We start from the raw sequence: 15,161 nt of genomic DNA on the forward strand, positions 1-15,161 counted from the left end.
TTACAAGTCTTCTTAATCCAAACACATTGAGTAATTGTGTTATAATTGAATGAGTACGGGGAATCTATAATATTTAAATGATTCAGTGGAGAGTACACCATAATCATTCCTCTTAGGATGCGATTGGAGAGGACCACTAGATTATCTGGGGTTAAGCGTAGATTTTTAGAAGGTTGTTTAGAACTGGCTTTGTAAATGAATTCAATTGTCCTGGATAACGAATAGTGGAAGTTCAGAATGGCGATGCAACGTGCAGAAACACGTCAACATATTTATAGAAGCCAAGTTATGCAAGGAGGTGCACTTTTTTCCGCGCTCTTTTTGACATAAGTAATCATAGTTATCTGACCCTCATAAATTTCCACTTGAATTTAGAAATTTTTTTGACATAAGTAATCATAGTTATCTGACCCTCATAAATTTCCACTTGAATTTAGAAATATTCACATATATTCAATATGCCGCGACTCTAGAGCAGACGCTCTAACCACTGCGCTACGCGGGTCAAATTGTTTGAATGTCTAAGTATATATTTCACACGTTGATAGTTCATAAACATAACTTCAAATGTTCAGTATAAATATTAAACACATTTGCTTCTAGGGTGCTGGATCATCAGCAGTTGGTTCTACCAAGACCTCTTATCATTGACGTCAGAATCATCCTCTTCACTGTCAGCTGTTTCAGCATCATCATCTGACAAAGTACATGTTTTTCTGTAGGATACCATGAATGGATATATAAGTATATATATTTCTTAAGTTTATTTGCAATTTGGTCAAACTTTATCTCATCTTGTGTAATCTTGATTTCAGAGAACAACTATGACTTTTGTGTTTTTAACAACAACGGGTCAGGCATTTCCCCATATACAGATATTCTGGGAAACGATCAGTATTTTGCAAATTGCAGTCATTATTCTGCCAGGTATAATTTATTATGAGTAATAAAATTTTAATTTCCCTCCCAAACTACTTCAGAACAAAGTATTTTTCTGTGTGGACTGTAAGCATAAGATCTAGTCTGAAAATATTGTAAAATAATTTTTACTGGAAATTAGACTTAAATATCAGTTTCTTTGGAACTCGCGTAGGAAAAAACATTATTATTGACCACTGCAGCAGCAGCAACCCTACCCCTGTCCTTTGAACCATCTGTGTAAATTTGTATTGTAAGATGTTTAGATCTGTGCAGATTTGTAATTTATGATGTTTAGATTGTTTTATTTCAGCTTTTCTCTGTTGAGAAAAAACAGAGGATTTGTTTCTGGTTTCTTTAGTTCGGATAAAGATTTATGAACTACTGATATAATTAATTTCCATGGTGGTATTTCAGAAAGAGTAGTAGGTTTAATTGTTCGTAAGTCCGGAGTTGGCTCATTTGCTCTTACATAAAAACTACCGTTAGAAGAAGTTATTAATTGGAAATAAACCATGAAAGAATAATTTGCTAGTTAACTAATTTCCTTCTGTAAAAGGGGTACGCTATCAGGTGATTGCGCAAGATTTCAGAGACTGAGGTTCCTGTAAAATCCTTTTGGAAAGTAGCTGAAATGCCCACAATACATTGTTTATGTATACATTTTTGGATATTTTACATGTTTTTTGCTAAGAAACCGCCAGGACAGTGTCTGTAAAAAAGAGTGATATAAAGGCATAGGCAAACACAATCATCAACGTGGTTGTGCGGACTAAGAACGAGAAGTCTGTTTCAACATCAGCAAGGGAAGAAATAGTCCGAAATATCTTACGTTTTCCAGGAATTGGCACATAAAATATTTAAATCGTTAAAAAAGCCTGGAAAACGTCAGTTATTTCGGACTAGAAAAGAAAAAGAAAGGTATAATGTGTTGCTAACATGAATATTTTCTCTATTAATAAATCTATGCGCATAATTGTAATGTTTTCTTCTTTTTATCAGACCGTTCACAGTAGCTCAGTCGGTAGAGCGCTCGCACCGTGGTCGGGAGGTCGAGAGTTCGAATCTCGGCCGCGACTCACCTAAGTCGATAAAAATGGGTAGCAACTGTTCCTTCGCCATGCACTCGGCAGTTTGAAGTGAAAGTTGCGGGTCCTTCGGATGAGACCTTAAAAACCGAGGCCCCGTGTCACGGCAAGCGTTGGCACGATAAAGATCCCTCACTGCTCAGTGGCCTCGAGTGCCGAGTAAAGGTCAAAATTTGAAGCCCTTCACCTGTATATGGTGACGTCTCTATATGAGTGAAAAATTCTCGAATGGGACGTAAAACAACATACAATTAATCAATCAATCAATCAATCTTTTTATCAGCCCATTGAGGCCCCCAGTGAACTGAAGATGATTATTTCAAAATGACCGCCATTCTGGTCAGCATGGTCAAAGATATATTTTCTATCGTTTAAATGATACATGACCTTAAGACCCTGTTTAACAATCAAGTTTGTTTCGTGTGTTGGAAATGTAACAGCCACTTGATAGTTCACCAGAAGTGAAATTTGGATAGCAACATATCATTATTGGAATCCTTAGTTAATCGTTTCATAAATGGGATAAAAGGATTATTGTTCAGTAGAGGATTGTGTCTTCATGTTTTTCTCAACAGAGCATCATGTTGAGGATGCAGATTGTAGAGGATTCTTATCTAAACTTAATGTCTCCTTAATAGTAGCTGATGAGTTCCATACAGCTACAGCTATCCTTTAAAAAAATGTCCGTTCATAAATAATTCAATATTTGCAGATTTTTTAGCCAAAAAAAATTTGAATTTATTTCAGGGGATAACCTTCCAAAATGAACATTGAAAGGCTTTTAGGCCTTGGTTTCATCACCTTACATAGGTAAAAATCATCTTTCCGGAAGCTGCTATGCTTGCACTTAGCGTAACTAGCCCGAATGAAAATTTCTTTGTGAAAATCAAATTTCCATTGAGTCGAACATTTAATATAATGGGATCAAGGCATTGCAGACTGAAGAACTTAAACGCGCTGTTATTCTGCAGTATGAAGAGGCCATTAAACAGGGTCTCCATCACTGAATTAGGAAGTTCCGTCAAAATTGCCGATGTGACAGGGCCGATGATTGGATTGATGAACATCTACATTCTTTGGATGGGAAATTCCGAAAAAACAAACACATGTTGCCGAACAAAAGCGCAACACACGTCTGGTGACCGATTTTTGCATCCAGATTGTGCACGAAAATGCAGCAGGATGCAGGGAAGACGAGATGGCAATGGCGACAACAGAATGCTCTGTTGTTTCCACTTCAATACTTCGGAAGGAGAAGAGTTAATGTTGCTCCTCATATCTCAGATGCATAAGACACAGAGATCCCCCAAACAAATGAAAAAGGCGAAGCTCAAATAAGAAACGCCAATATTCTCAAACCTCCTAAAGATCTGTAAATTTTTGAAAATAAGATGATAAATCCACATGGTATCCCTTGTCCTGTTGGGGAAAAGTTGCCAATACGAAAAAAACTGATAAAAAAAATATCCTCTCGAAATCTTGCATTAATCACCAAAGAAAATGTGACAGTAAGGAAAGTAAAATCTAACAAAAGAACCTTATCAGTCACTAGTAAACTTGGACAAACCTTCAGAAAATTAGATTCATCTCAACAGCTAGAGTATTGAATGCCGTCTTCTATTTTTTTCTTTAGACAACAGGGTGAGACACCATTGCACCAATAAGCACACGCCTCCATGTTTCAGATTGTGACAATAGATTCAAGCAACGTCCTCTAGTGTGTTCAAACATTAAAATGGCTGATCAGAGCAGCTGAAGAAGACCAGGCCACTCTAAATGATGCAGTGGAAACGGGCCAATAAAATTCCTCTGACGATTGCCCTCAATCTCCATATATTGCATGCAGTTCATTTTAAGTATAATGCTAGGGAAAAAACTGGTGCAGTGACATTAATAGTTTTTGAAAGTTGGGGGGGGGGGGAAATTGCTTAAACTCGAAAATCCTATTTCGGGGGGGGGGGGGGGGGTTAAGGGTCCAACTTCTTTCAGTACTCTTATTTGTTTTACTTGACAGTCCAATTTCACGCCTTACAGTTTGAACACCATTTTTCTCTCTCATCAGAGGAAAAAAAATCAAATTGAACACATTTTTGTTCTGTACAGTGGTTTCTCATCCATTTCCTTCCTGCTTTAACAACACCCATTATTGTTTAAATGCAAAACAGCAGCAGAAGGTTGTCCATTACGACCGGACCGTCACGGAATCACTAATAACTGGAAACACCCTAAAGACCAGCATTTTTTTTATTTTAGATTTACAAACCCGCCGCTCAAGTTTTTGAATTTTCAGGAAAAAAAATTGAGAAAAATTGATTTTTTTTCTTTCCGATGTCCAATTTGAGTCGTCATCGAGATTTCAAATTTACGAAATCGTACTTCCGGTTTAAGATAACATGGCGGGTAAATAAAGGTATATCTGCATAGTCCATAGCAGCATCATAGCTTGGTTTAGAGTAAAATTTATCGATAGGACTGCCATTCAAAAAGTTTCACCCGTTCAGAGGACAAATAAAATGCTGACAATTTTGTTGCACAATGACATGTTGGTGAGATAAATATGTATCCGTATTCAAAAGTATCTGCATATTAATTTCCTCCCACAGGTTAAAAACTGCTCATGGTGCCTATACCCAGAGACATTGTTTAGGTCTCTACTATAGCTTACAGTCTAAGCAACATTCTTCAGAAAAGGATCGCTTATGCATCAGATGTAATGAATAAAACTATGGGAGAAGTGAAGTCCATTTAAGGGTGAAATAAACAATAGCCTAAAGAAATGAAATAGTTCAACTATTAAAGAAAACATATACAGACATGTAGTATTTTTGTGAATATGGCAGCTAGAAAAATTATTTTACAATTAATTGGAAAAAAAATATTATCCCCCTCCCCAATACTCCCTGTCTGTTTAGGAATATTTACTTAAGGTCTCGAGTATATTTTTAGAACAATTTCTACACAATTGCTGCAGATATACCTTCTCATATTTGGATGTTTATTTTTGGATGTATTTAAAAATGGCGGAGGGTCAATTATAGATGTATTTAAAAATGGCGGGTGGGCCAATTATAGATTTATGACGCAAGGTTGTGCAATTCATAAGATGACAACTGAGCATGCGTCATGTATTCGAGGAATGCGAAATGTGAGGAATGCATAATTATAGATGTATGTTCTAAATCTATAATTGAAACATCTGAAATCTTACTGAAGTCAAGACAAAATGGTCTTTGCTTGATTTTATCTAGTTACAGTGTATCAACTTAATGTAGCATGATGCTTCACAAAATGAAAACTGTCATGTCGGTCAAATATTAGAGAGGCAAACTGTTTCCTCTTTTTATGAGGTAAAGAAAGTTAAGGTACAATGACCTACCAAGAATGCCCGTAAACACAAACAATTACTATTCATAGCTCTAGATGCACAAACCCAGACATATTTTAAGGTCTGCTGGATATGAATGTAAACAATATTGCACATATCTTTGAAATAATACAATTATAAACATTCCACAATAGAAATAAACATCATGGTTAATTTTAGGATCAATGGCTTTAAATCAAATCCTGATATATTTTTTCTAATTTGTTTAGTATGTGATTAACTTTGGTTAGTGTTTAAGTTTTGAAATATTGAAATTAGATATACAGCCATTATAATTTCAGTATCTTATAAAAGTTTGAATGGGAGATGAATTATTATAAGCAGATCTGCTTTTTTTTCAAATCCCTTTCATCATGTAGCGATGTATTTAAATGCATATAAATGTTTTCTTGAGTAAATACTGTTTAAACCAAAGTTTAAATGTCAAGAAAACGGTTGGCTTTTCTTTTTAAAGCAACATCAAAGATGGTCAATATTATTTCCACAATGTGTATGTAACTTTTGATATGTTTTCAAGGATTTGGTTTTGTTAGATAAATACTATTAGTTTCTCTGTTTTTAGAATTCTTCTTTGATAATATTACTCTCTGTTAGTGTGACAACTTACGTAGCATGAAGCTTCAAAATTGAAAATTGATATGCTTTCAGACATAAATCAATGTGGCAGACTATCTTATCATTATGAAATAACGAAAGATAAAATACCCTGATTTGAATGTAATGACAAAATTTCTTTTGATAGATCAGAATACACATTTTTTATTGACGGGTAAACAGACATTTCTAAGGTCTGTTTGATATAGATGTAAACAGTATTACACAGATCTTTGAAATGACAAAAATATAAAGTTTTCTCAATACAAACTAAAATCATAGGTTTTTGTTCTAAATGCAAGCTTTAGAAAAGACGTTACATAAAATTCATAGATGTGATGACAATTTGTTTTATTTTTTCCTCTTATGAAGTAAAGAAAGTTAAGATACTATGACCTTTCAAGAATGTCTGTAAAGACAAACAATTTTTATTCATAGCTCAAGATACACATTTTCATTGACCTCAAGAATCAGAGAAACAAATATCATCTATTTAACAAAACGATTGTGAAAACAAACAGAATTTTTTTTTGTCAAAAGAAATGACTGTTAAACACTTTAGTTCAATTGCTTACAGAAAAATTGTTACAAAAATTATCAGGTTTTCATTTAGATAAAAAAAAATTATGTAAAATAATGATGAGAGTATATAAGCAAGAAGTTGTTTTTGAAAATAAATCCATTCATTGTTTAATTTAAAACATATTTTATTGGGCTTAACTTTGGAAAATATTTAAGTTTTGAAATATTGAAATAAAATATACAGCCATTATAACTTCAATGATTTATAAAAGGTTTGAATGTCATTATTTTCTTTTCAAAACAACATCAAAGAAGGTCAATGTTATTCACACAATGTACATATAACTTTTGATATCTTTTCAAGGATTTGGTTTTGTTAGATAAATAATATATTAGCATCTCTGCTTGTGAAATTCATCTTTGATAATAGTACTCTCTGTTAGTGTGACAATATATGTTGCATGAATGTTATGTTTTCAGACATAAATCAAAGTGGCAGACTATTTTATCATTATGAAATAAAGAAAGATAAAATACCCTGACTTATCAAGAATGTAATGACAAAATTTCTTTTTATAGCTCAGAATACACATTTTTTATTAACGGGTAAACAGACATTTTTAAGGTCTGTTTGATAAAGATGTAAAAAGTATTACACAGATCTTTGAAATGATAAAAGTATAAGGTTTTCTCAGTACAAACTAATTATAACATCATAGGTTTTTTTTTCTTCTAAATATCAGCTTTAGAAAAGAAGTTACATAAGATGTGATGACAATTTGTAATTATTTTTTCCTTTTATGAAGTAAAGTAAGTTAAGATATTATTACCTTCCAAGGATGTCTGTAAAGGCAAACAATTTTCATTAACCTCAACCATCTGAGAAACTAATATCTATTTAACAAAACGATTGTCTAAATAAGTAGACCTTTTTTGTCAAAAGAAATAATGACTGTTTTTTAAAAACATTTTAGTTAAATTGTTTACAGAAAAAATGTTACAAAAATTATCAGACTTTCATTTAGATAGAAAAAAAAATTGATTTCTGTGTAAAATTAAGATCAGAATTTGTTTTTGAAAAAAAAATCATTCAATGTTTAATTTAAACATATTTTATTGAAATCAATCAATAAAGATTCATTTCTTTGTTTGCAAAGACACCGATTTTTTTTTTCTTATCAATAAATAGATTAGATAATATTTCCAGATTAAAAAAAAAAAATAAAGCAAAATTATGCACAAATACGATATAGATTAATCGATCTTCTTGCGACAACAATATTTTTTTCTGTACATTACACTGAAATTTCTAACACACTAATGAAAATCATTTTCCATTGACGCAATCGATCGCTTCTGGTTTTACATAAAAGATCAACACAAAAATTCAAAAGAAAAAAATAACATGAAAAATTTGAAATTCAAAATATTTTATTTTCATTGTACACATATGAATGAGTTTGTCATAAATTCATACCAAGATTTGTTTTCTTTGTATTGATAAACAATGCATTGATTAAAATTTTAGCCACTTGATATTTGATTTAGTCATTTGCTTCTTCTTGGGAGGTTGGTAACCCGGCGGTGCACCGTCCGTCTGTATCTTTACCACATATCTGCCACCACTCTGAACCTCGGAACGATCCATCATTTTCTTGTTGTGAATGAATGACGTGGGGGTGTCGATGTCTTTCAGTGCTTTATAAAACTGTTGAAATCCAATAGGATTTCCTTTAACATTTGGACTTAATGCATGTTTTATAAGATCACTGATGTGAGAACCCTGAATGACGTCCCCTTTGTAGATTAAATTTCCATTTTCTTTCCAGGACACTACGTCTCCTCCGTATCGTGATAAAAATTGAATTAATCCTCTCGCTTTGTTTTGATATTTCACTGGAATGGTGTGCTCCAAGATTTCTAGAATTCGGGTTTGAGTAGGTGGGTCTTCATTATTGGGAGGGTCCTTCTTGGGTATAGGGGGTTTCTCCTGTAGACTGTTCGACTTTTCCTCCGATTTCAGCAGAGTTTGGAATTTTTCTTTTGGTACGAGTACTAGTTCTCGAGCCATTTTGAAAGTAGTGTAGTGCTGGTTTGATCAATTGAGGTATGATCTTCTGATTTTTTAACAGTAAAGTTTTGCGTCGTGACTTGTTCACAGATCTACTGATCAGAGTACGAATGACGTTTTTGTAAGGTAGCAAAGTATTTACGTACTTTTTGGTGACTGGGATGGTTCCCTTGTACACGTTATAAATAACTTCGCAAAGTGTCTGCATTTGATCAAACGACATGCTCGTCAATAAGCCACTTCTTTGTTTGGCGTTTGCAATACACAACAAGTCTAAAAACGAGAAATGTGCTTTCAGTCTGCGATTCATCTTGAAAATGATGCAAATTCGTAATTTAACATTATATTTATTTGGACAGGTAAACAATGTTATCCTCTTTGGGTAAAATATGCGTGCGCAATCTGTACTTGTCATCCGTCCCCGGACTCATGTCGACAACCAAATATCCAAAGGGAACCGAAGTCGCTTTGTCATAGGCATCTTTAAAATATTTCAATTTCGATGGAAACACCTGAGATCCAAAAGTTAACACTTGTCTGGAATCTCTTACATTTCGAAAGAGAATGACATAATGGCAAATTTAATGAAATGGTTCGGGCAAACTTTCCTGGCATGTACAGATTTTGAGCAAGCATGAATACACTCACTCGACGATGGTGAGCCGTCACACAAAACAAATTCAAGGACTCTTCACTCTTGGCAACTTGCATCATCATGTCGTCCAACACCAAGACGGTGTGTTCCACATCGTCACTCCATTCCTCGATTTGTTCTTTGGAAGGTAGCCCTTGATGCAAGATCAAATTGTCGATATTTTCCTCCATTTCCTCGAACAGAGGTTGATATTCTGTGTAAGCAACAATTATCCTATCCGGTGGTTTTTGAAACATACCATCAGCTTCTTTAAGAATTTTGTAAACTAGAGACGTTTTACCACTCATGGTGGGACCAACAATCATGGCCGTAGCAGGGGAATGAAAGGGTAAAAGTGATTTGTATTCCCACCAATCCTCCATGATCATTTCTCCAACGAGACTGAGTCGTGAAGGTAAAAAACGTCTGTTTTTTAAATGTGAAATGAAACCAAAACAGTGAATGACATATTTATTAACAACACTCATGAATATTTCTCAAAAGTAGTCTTTACAAGCAATCTGTATAGTCAGATACAAGGCGATATACAAATAAATCGGGATCATCCTGCCTGCTAATATATTCTACAATGTATGGAAAGCTATATTTGCAACATCTCATCAGCAAAAAAAAAATAGCACATAATATCCACACGTTTCAGCACTCTTTTTCTGTAATTGTTTATTTGAGTAAACTGTATTCTCAGAATTGAACATTAAAAAAGTCTTCAATCGTTCATCATAATACTCTGGAGGTTTGCCCAAACTGTCAAAAAATTCTGCTTTTTGTGGACTGTCCATCCAAAAGACGACCCAGTGTTCTCCCGGAAGATGAGAGGGGTCCGTGTTGCATACGTAGGCGGATGGATAGGAATCAATTTTTGATGGTATTGTATCTGGTGAATATACACCTTTGACGGACGTAGAGAGCAAGTCGTGACTTCTAATGAAGCATCGAATTTCAGAGGTATTCATACTCTGGTGTATTTGATGTCGCGGGAATAATCCACTTCCAAGAGAGCCGGAAACTCTGCGTAAGCCAAGCAATTTAGTGTTTCGATTGTATCGGCAGCAAACTTCACCTTTAATCTCACGTTCCCTTGCCTCACCAGGTTTAAATACTCCTCGCCCAGGTCGTCAGGGACCAGGCTAAAAGCATAAATGGCATAGCCTTTTCCAAACATGAATCTTTTAATCTGTAGACCTGCATCTTTATTCCATTTCTCTGCCACCTCAAACAAATTGACATAAGGCGAAATGTAATTTTGATTAAGTCCTGTATCGATTTTCATGGGTCTGGAAGGCAAGCTCTCGCCGTTAACGTAGAGAGCTATTTCCTCTGCCAGATTCTGAAAGTTGTAGGGATTTTTCTCGTAGTTCCCATTTACCGCCGTCTGTGACACGAAACAGAAAAGAGCTTTGGTCGGTAGAGTGTTGGACCACACGTTCTGCCAGATAAACGTGCCAGATCCCTTGGGACAGGTACTCATTTTCACTTCGGTTCTGGTCAGAGGATATTTGGCCGTCTTGTCCTTCAATATTTCGGCATGATTGATCAGTACTCCACTGTCGGCTTTGATCTTGCAGACCTTAAATGAAACGTCTAGCAACTGCAATTTGTAACTTGGACTTGTCTCTTTGCTCATGAGCACAAAGGGAGCAGAATTCTTAAAAAAACTTAAGATGTACATCCACACCATTGACCAGGTATTTGTCTAGTCTAAAGACGTCCTCATATAAAGGACCTTCCATGTCGAAAACCTGGCTCTTCTGGGTGAATGCGTATCGATTGGCCAGTCCTCCGTTAGAACCCCCGTAGGCGTCAGGGTTATCCATGTCGTCGTCGTCTAAATAGTATAACTGGGACTGTAACTGAGATTCCGTGGCATCGCCTCCACTGGACATAAGGAGTTTTAGATAAGCTTTCCAAGGATAGTAACTGGTGTTGAGGGAAACGAGTTTTCCATTCATGTATATGTTGATCTGTGACCACATCGATTGCTAAGGTACATTGATGATTCCGGTCTTTTCCTGGGCGGCGAGAGCAGTCCCGTCCGATTTAATGATCTTACATTTCACATATAGTCGACTGCGTCTAAGATCGATGTACTCGTTACCCTGTCCTGGTATAGAAATTTCGATGGGGGCATCCTCGGAATCGAAGGAGCTGACAGGTCTGCATTCCGAATAATAGATTTTTTCTACAGCTACTTGATTGGGAGGGACTGTAAATAAGGTTAATTCTGCTGGAAGTCCGATGTCGGTGATCTTGTCATTTAAAAACGCCATTATTTCTTCAGTTTCTTGAATATAGTACCTTCCCAATCTTCTTCCTCAAGTTTCTTTCTCTTTACACTCTTAGATGTTATCGCCTTGACAGCAGGCTTAGGTTTGATTCTTTCTTGCCGTTTACCGACTTTAATAGCCTTCTCTGACACGTGAGGAATGCTTTCCTTGATGGCTTCTTTTAATTCCGATTTCGCTCTTTCTTCCACGGCAGCCATGGGAGTCACGTGTTTCCCCACGACCTTCTTGTCGGGGGATTCCGTTGAGTGTGGGTTGACGGAAATCATGTAAGGTTTCTTGGAAAACATTCCTCCTATTCCACCGCCCGTTTGACGACCCCTATATTTTCCAGGTCGAAACTGACCATCCATCATGTTTCTGTAAAACGATTTCCAGACCCTAGGATCTGAAACGTAGGTTGAACCCATCATTGTATTTCAAACAAGCGTTTCTTCAAGAGGAGGGTTACGGTTACACCGCCTTTTAAAAATGAAGCTGCTTGATTAGAAGAGTTCCTTATATAGATCCTCACGTCTTGAAATTCGCCCAATCGAAGGGGTACTTCGTAAGGGTTGTCTTGACACAGATTACTACACACGTATAATTCTCGCTCGGTATTACCCGAGAGTAAAGAAAATTCCAAAAGTGAAACGGTCCAGTGACCTTGAAAGTACAACGGTTTAGGTATATGTACTTTAAAGTCATACGGAGTGTTTCCGGGATAAACGTTGTGACTGTCAGAAGATCTGAGAACCAATCTTATGCTCATTTTGAAAAAAAAAATGATCATCTATTTGCAAAATCCGCCTTATTTATACCTCTTGCAGGTCTGACTTCTTGATCCAGGAATTAAATTTGGCTGGCCACTGGTGCCAGGATACCAGTACTTCAGCTACCCCCTTTCTCTTTCGTTCTTTTAAAATTTTATCGATTTTCCAAATGGAATCGTCGTCCTTGTTAACTTTCTGCAGTTCTTGAGAGTAAAAAGTACCGGATATGGATTCGTCTGCAAAATCTTTGAGTTTGTACACGGGAATGCCTTGACTGCGGAATCTACTGCTGACTTTGAATATTTCTCCTTTCCACTTTTGATCGTATTCTCTTTGAAACAATAGGCGCAAATGTGTTATCCGCACTTTATCGTTAATCTTAAACTTGTATGATTTCTCTTTTGAATATTTGGTAGTTGAAGACTTGACGTTCATGGGACCTTGTGTTTTCTTATCATTTTTAGTTCTGTGTAAATAAGCACTATATCGAACTTCGTCTTCGTTATTTTCAGTGACGTTTGCAGGTGCAAATCCTCCCAAAGGTCGAGACGGTGTATTGTTAATGCTCTCTGTGATAAATGGTAATTCGTTCAGATATTTGTAAGATTGCTTATGAGCAAACATTCTGTGTAATCTGTTTTCTAAATTCTGTATGCTTCTCTCTGCAAAGTTACTTTTTGTCATTTTCCGTAAATATTTGATGTACGCTTTCTTTTTTCAAAAATGCAGAAACCCATCTATTCTTAAATTCGCTACCCTTATCGGTTCTCAGCACTTTTGGCTTTCTCCCTTTGGCAAATATGACTTTTAAGGCATCTATCACGTTAGTGGCTGTCTTTTGTTTTAAGGGAGCCGTAAATAAAAAACGAGAAAAGATATCTTGTAACACCAGAATGTACTGAACTCCATCGTTTTCCTTGGATATGTTTCTTACATCTTGTAAATCTCCATCCCATATCGAATCAATAGAATCGGTCAAAATGTGCCTTCGTGGAAACTTTCTACGAACCCTCTTTTGTAGAGAATACGATTCCAAGTCTGATAGAAATTGTTTTATGGCTTTCAAGCCGATCTTATGTTTCCCCTCTTTTTTCACGATCTGATAAAGTTTATAAGGACCAGCAAATGAGGCTGCCTTTGTAACATCGGTCCAAATGTTCTCCAAATATGCCTGTTGTTCTTTTGTCAACTTCATGTTCACTTATGAATGTAAAAATAAAAAACTTGGACATTATATACATTTTATTATAAAAACAGTATGTTAAATGTGATTGACATCAAATTAAAATAGAAATGATACAAGTCACACACATATAATAATATTTATCATACATAATATTCATTATTTATGTCACACAAAACAATATTTACAATCTTTTTGTTTTTGAACACAGTTTTATGTAATATATGTTGAACACAGTCATTCAAAAAAGTGTCACACTCTTCCTCTTTAGTAAGTATAGTTAGAGTACTCGTTGGGGTTGCACCTGGGGCACTGAAGGAATCCCATTTGATTTTGATGGCTCTCCGAATTTTCACAGTACTCCACGCTTCTTATCTGGTCTCCAATAACATTTCAATTCTTCCCATTCATCGAATGTAAGTTTCAATGAGTTGTGAAATAGTGTTGACATCTATATCCGACAGACCTTAAAAAATGTCTACTTTCCCGTCAATGAAAATGTGTATCCTGAATTATCAATAGAAATTTTTGTCATTACAGGTATTCTTGGTAAGTCATGGTATCTTAACTTTCTTTATTTCATAAGAGTGGTGAAATAGTCTGCCTCACTGATTTATGTCTGAAAACACGATAATTTTCATTTTGTGAAGCTTCATGCTACATTAGATTGTCACAATAACAGAAGGTAAAATCACTCAAAAGTCATTCTACCTTGACTTCAGTCCGTCCTGTTCTGGTATCAATATCAATACGTTTTTCCCAGACGTAATGGTAAAATGGTGAATGTGATTGTAATACACTTTCCAGTCCCCTCCTGCTAATCCACAACCAATTTTGAATGGAAAGCTAGTCTTCTGTGAGGAATATTTTTTAATTTGGAAAGACTTTGTGCAAACTATTGCTCTCCATTAATTTGAGAATCTTTGAAAGGAGGGATATTTCTCCGACTCCTATGACCATAGTCCCACTGTGAATATAAGCAAATGACGTCAGGCATACCGATCTCAGGGGATTTCATGATCTGTATTGTTCCAGGTGTACTTCTGTCATTTAGAACAGCTAAGTTTCTTGTACCTTGTGGTCTACGTGTTTTGTACACATCACCCCAAGGGTACGTTTTGCTTATTTTCTCACTTAGTCCGTGAGGTTTAACTGTCAAACAGTTACACTGATGAACGATTCCATCAACGTCCTTTATTTCCAATAAACATCCATATCTATATTGAACAGCCATCTCTTGTACTATCTAGTTTCTTTTGTAAAATAGGTGAAATTATACTCTCTGTTTGTTGAATTCTTCTCTTAAAATGTGCTCTGTCAATGGCATAAGTCATCCATTCACCCTTTCTGTCCTCGACAGGAATGAAAAAGATTTCTGTATTGTCACTAAAGTGAACATGTTTTTGAGATGTATGTATTTTTTTTACATCACTAGGTAAATGACCCATATTAAATATCACTCTAATATGGAGAATATTTTTTCGGCATAACCCTCCGTTTTAATAAGTATTCCTCTGACCCCCAACTGTCAGCAATATCATAACCGTCCTTAATCACAGTCTGAAAATCTTTGATACAATCTGTTTTGCGATCAAACCATTGGCTTTCTTGTAAAGTCCAGGTTTTCTTTTCAGACTCTTTCGATAATCTTAGTGCACTCCAGGCTACAATTTTCCATTTGTACTGTGTCCTTCGACTGTCCATAGTGAAA

At 35.6% G+C, this 15,161-nt stretch overlaps 2 protein-coding genes across 2 annotated transcripts; both read right to left on the minus strand.

Moving 5' to 3' along the window:
• Positions 1 to 10,182: 10,182 nt before the first annotated feature.
• LOC133179618 (uncharacterized protein F54H12.2-like) lies at positions 10,183 to 10,857 on the minus strand. The gene has a single exon (XM_061314326.1). It carries the CDS (start codon positions 10,855 to 10,857, stop codon positions 10,183 to 10,185), a length of 675 nt encoding a protein of 224 aa, XP_061170310.1.
• A 1,452-nt stretch (positions 10,858 to 12,309) lies between these two features.
• On the minus strand, positions 12,310 to 12,951 carry LOC133179619 (uncharacterized). The gene has a single exon (XM_061314328.1). The coding sequence runs from the start codon at positions 12,949 to 12,951 to the stop codon at positions 12,310 to 12,312; it is 642 nt and encodes a 213-aa protein (XP_061170312.1).
• Between the last annotated feature and the right edge of the window lie 2,210 nt (positions 12,952 to 15,161).

Source organism: Saccostrea echinata, unplaced genomic scaffold, assembly GCF_033153115.1.
Source record: "Saccostrea echinata isolate AGI-Se365-2 ecotype Australia unplaced genomic scaffold, CSIRO_AGI_Sech_v1 ptg000005l, whole genome shotgun sequence".
NCBI classification, from domain to species: Eukaryota; Metazoa; Mollusca; class Bivalvia; order Ostreida; family Ostreidae; genus Saccostrea; species Saccostrea echinata.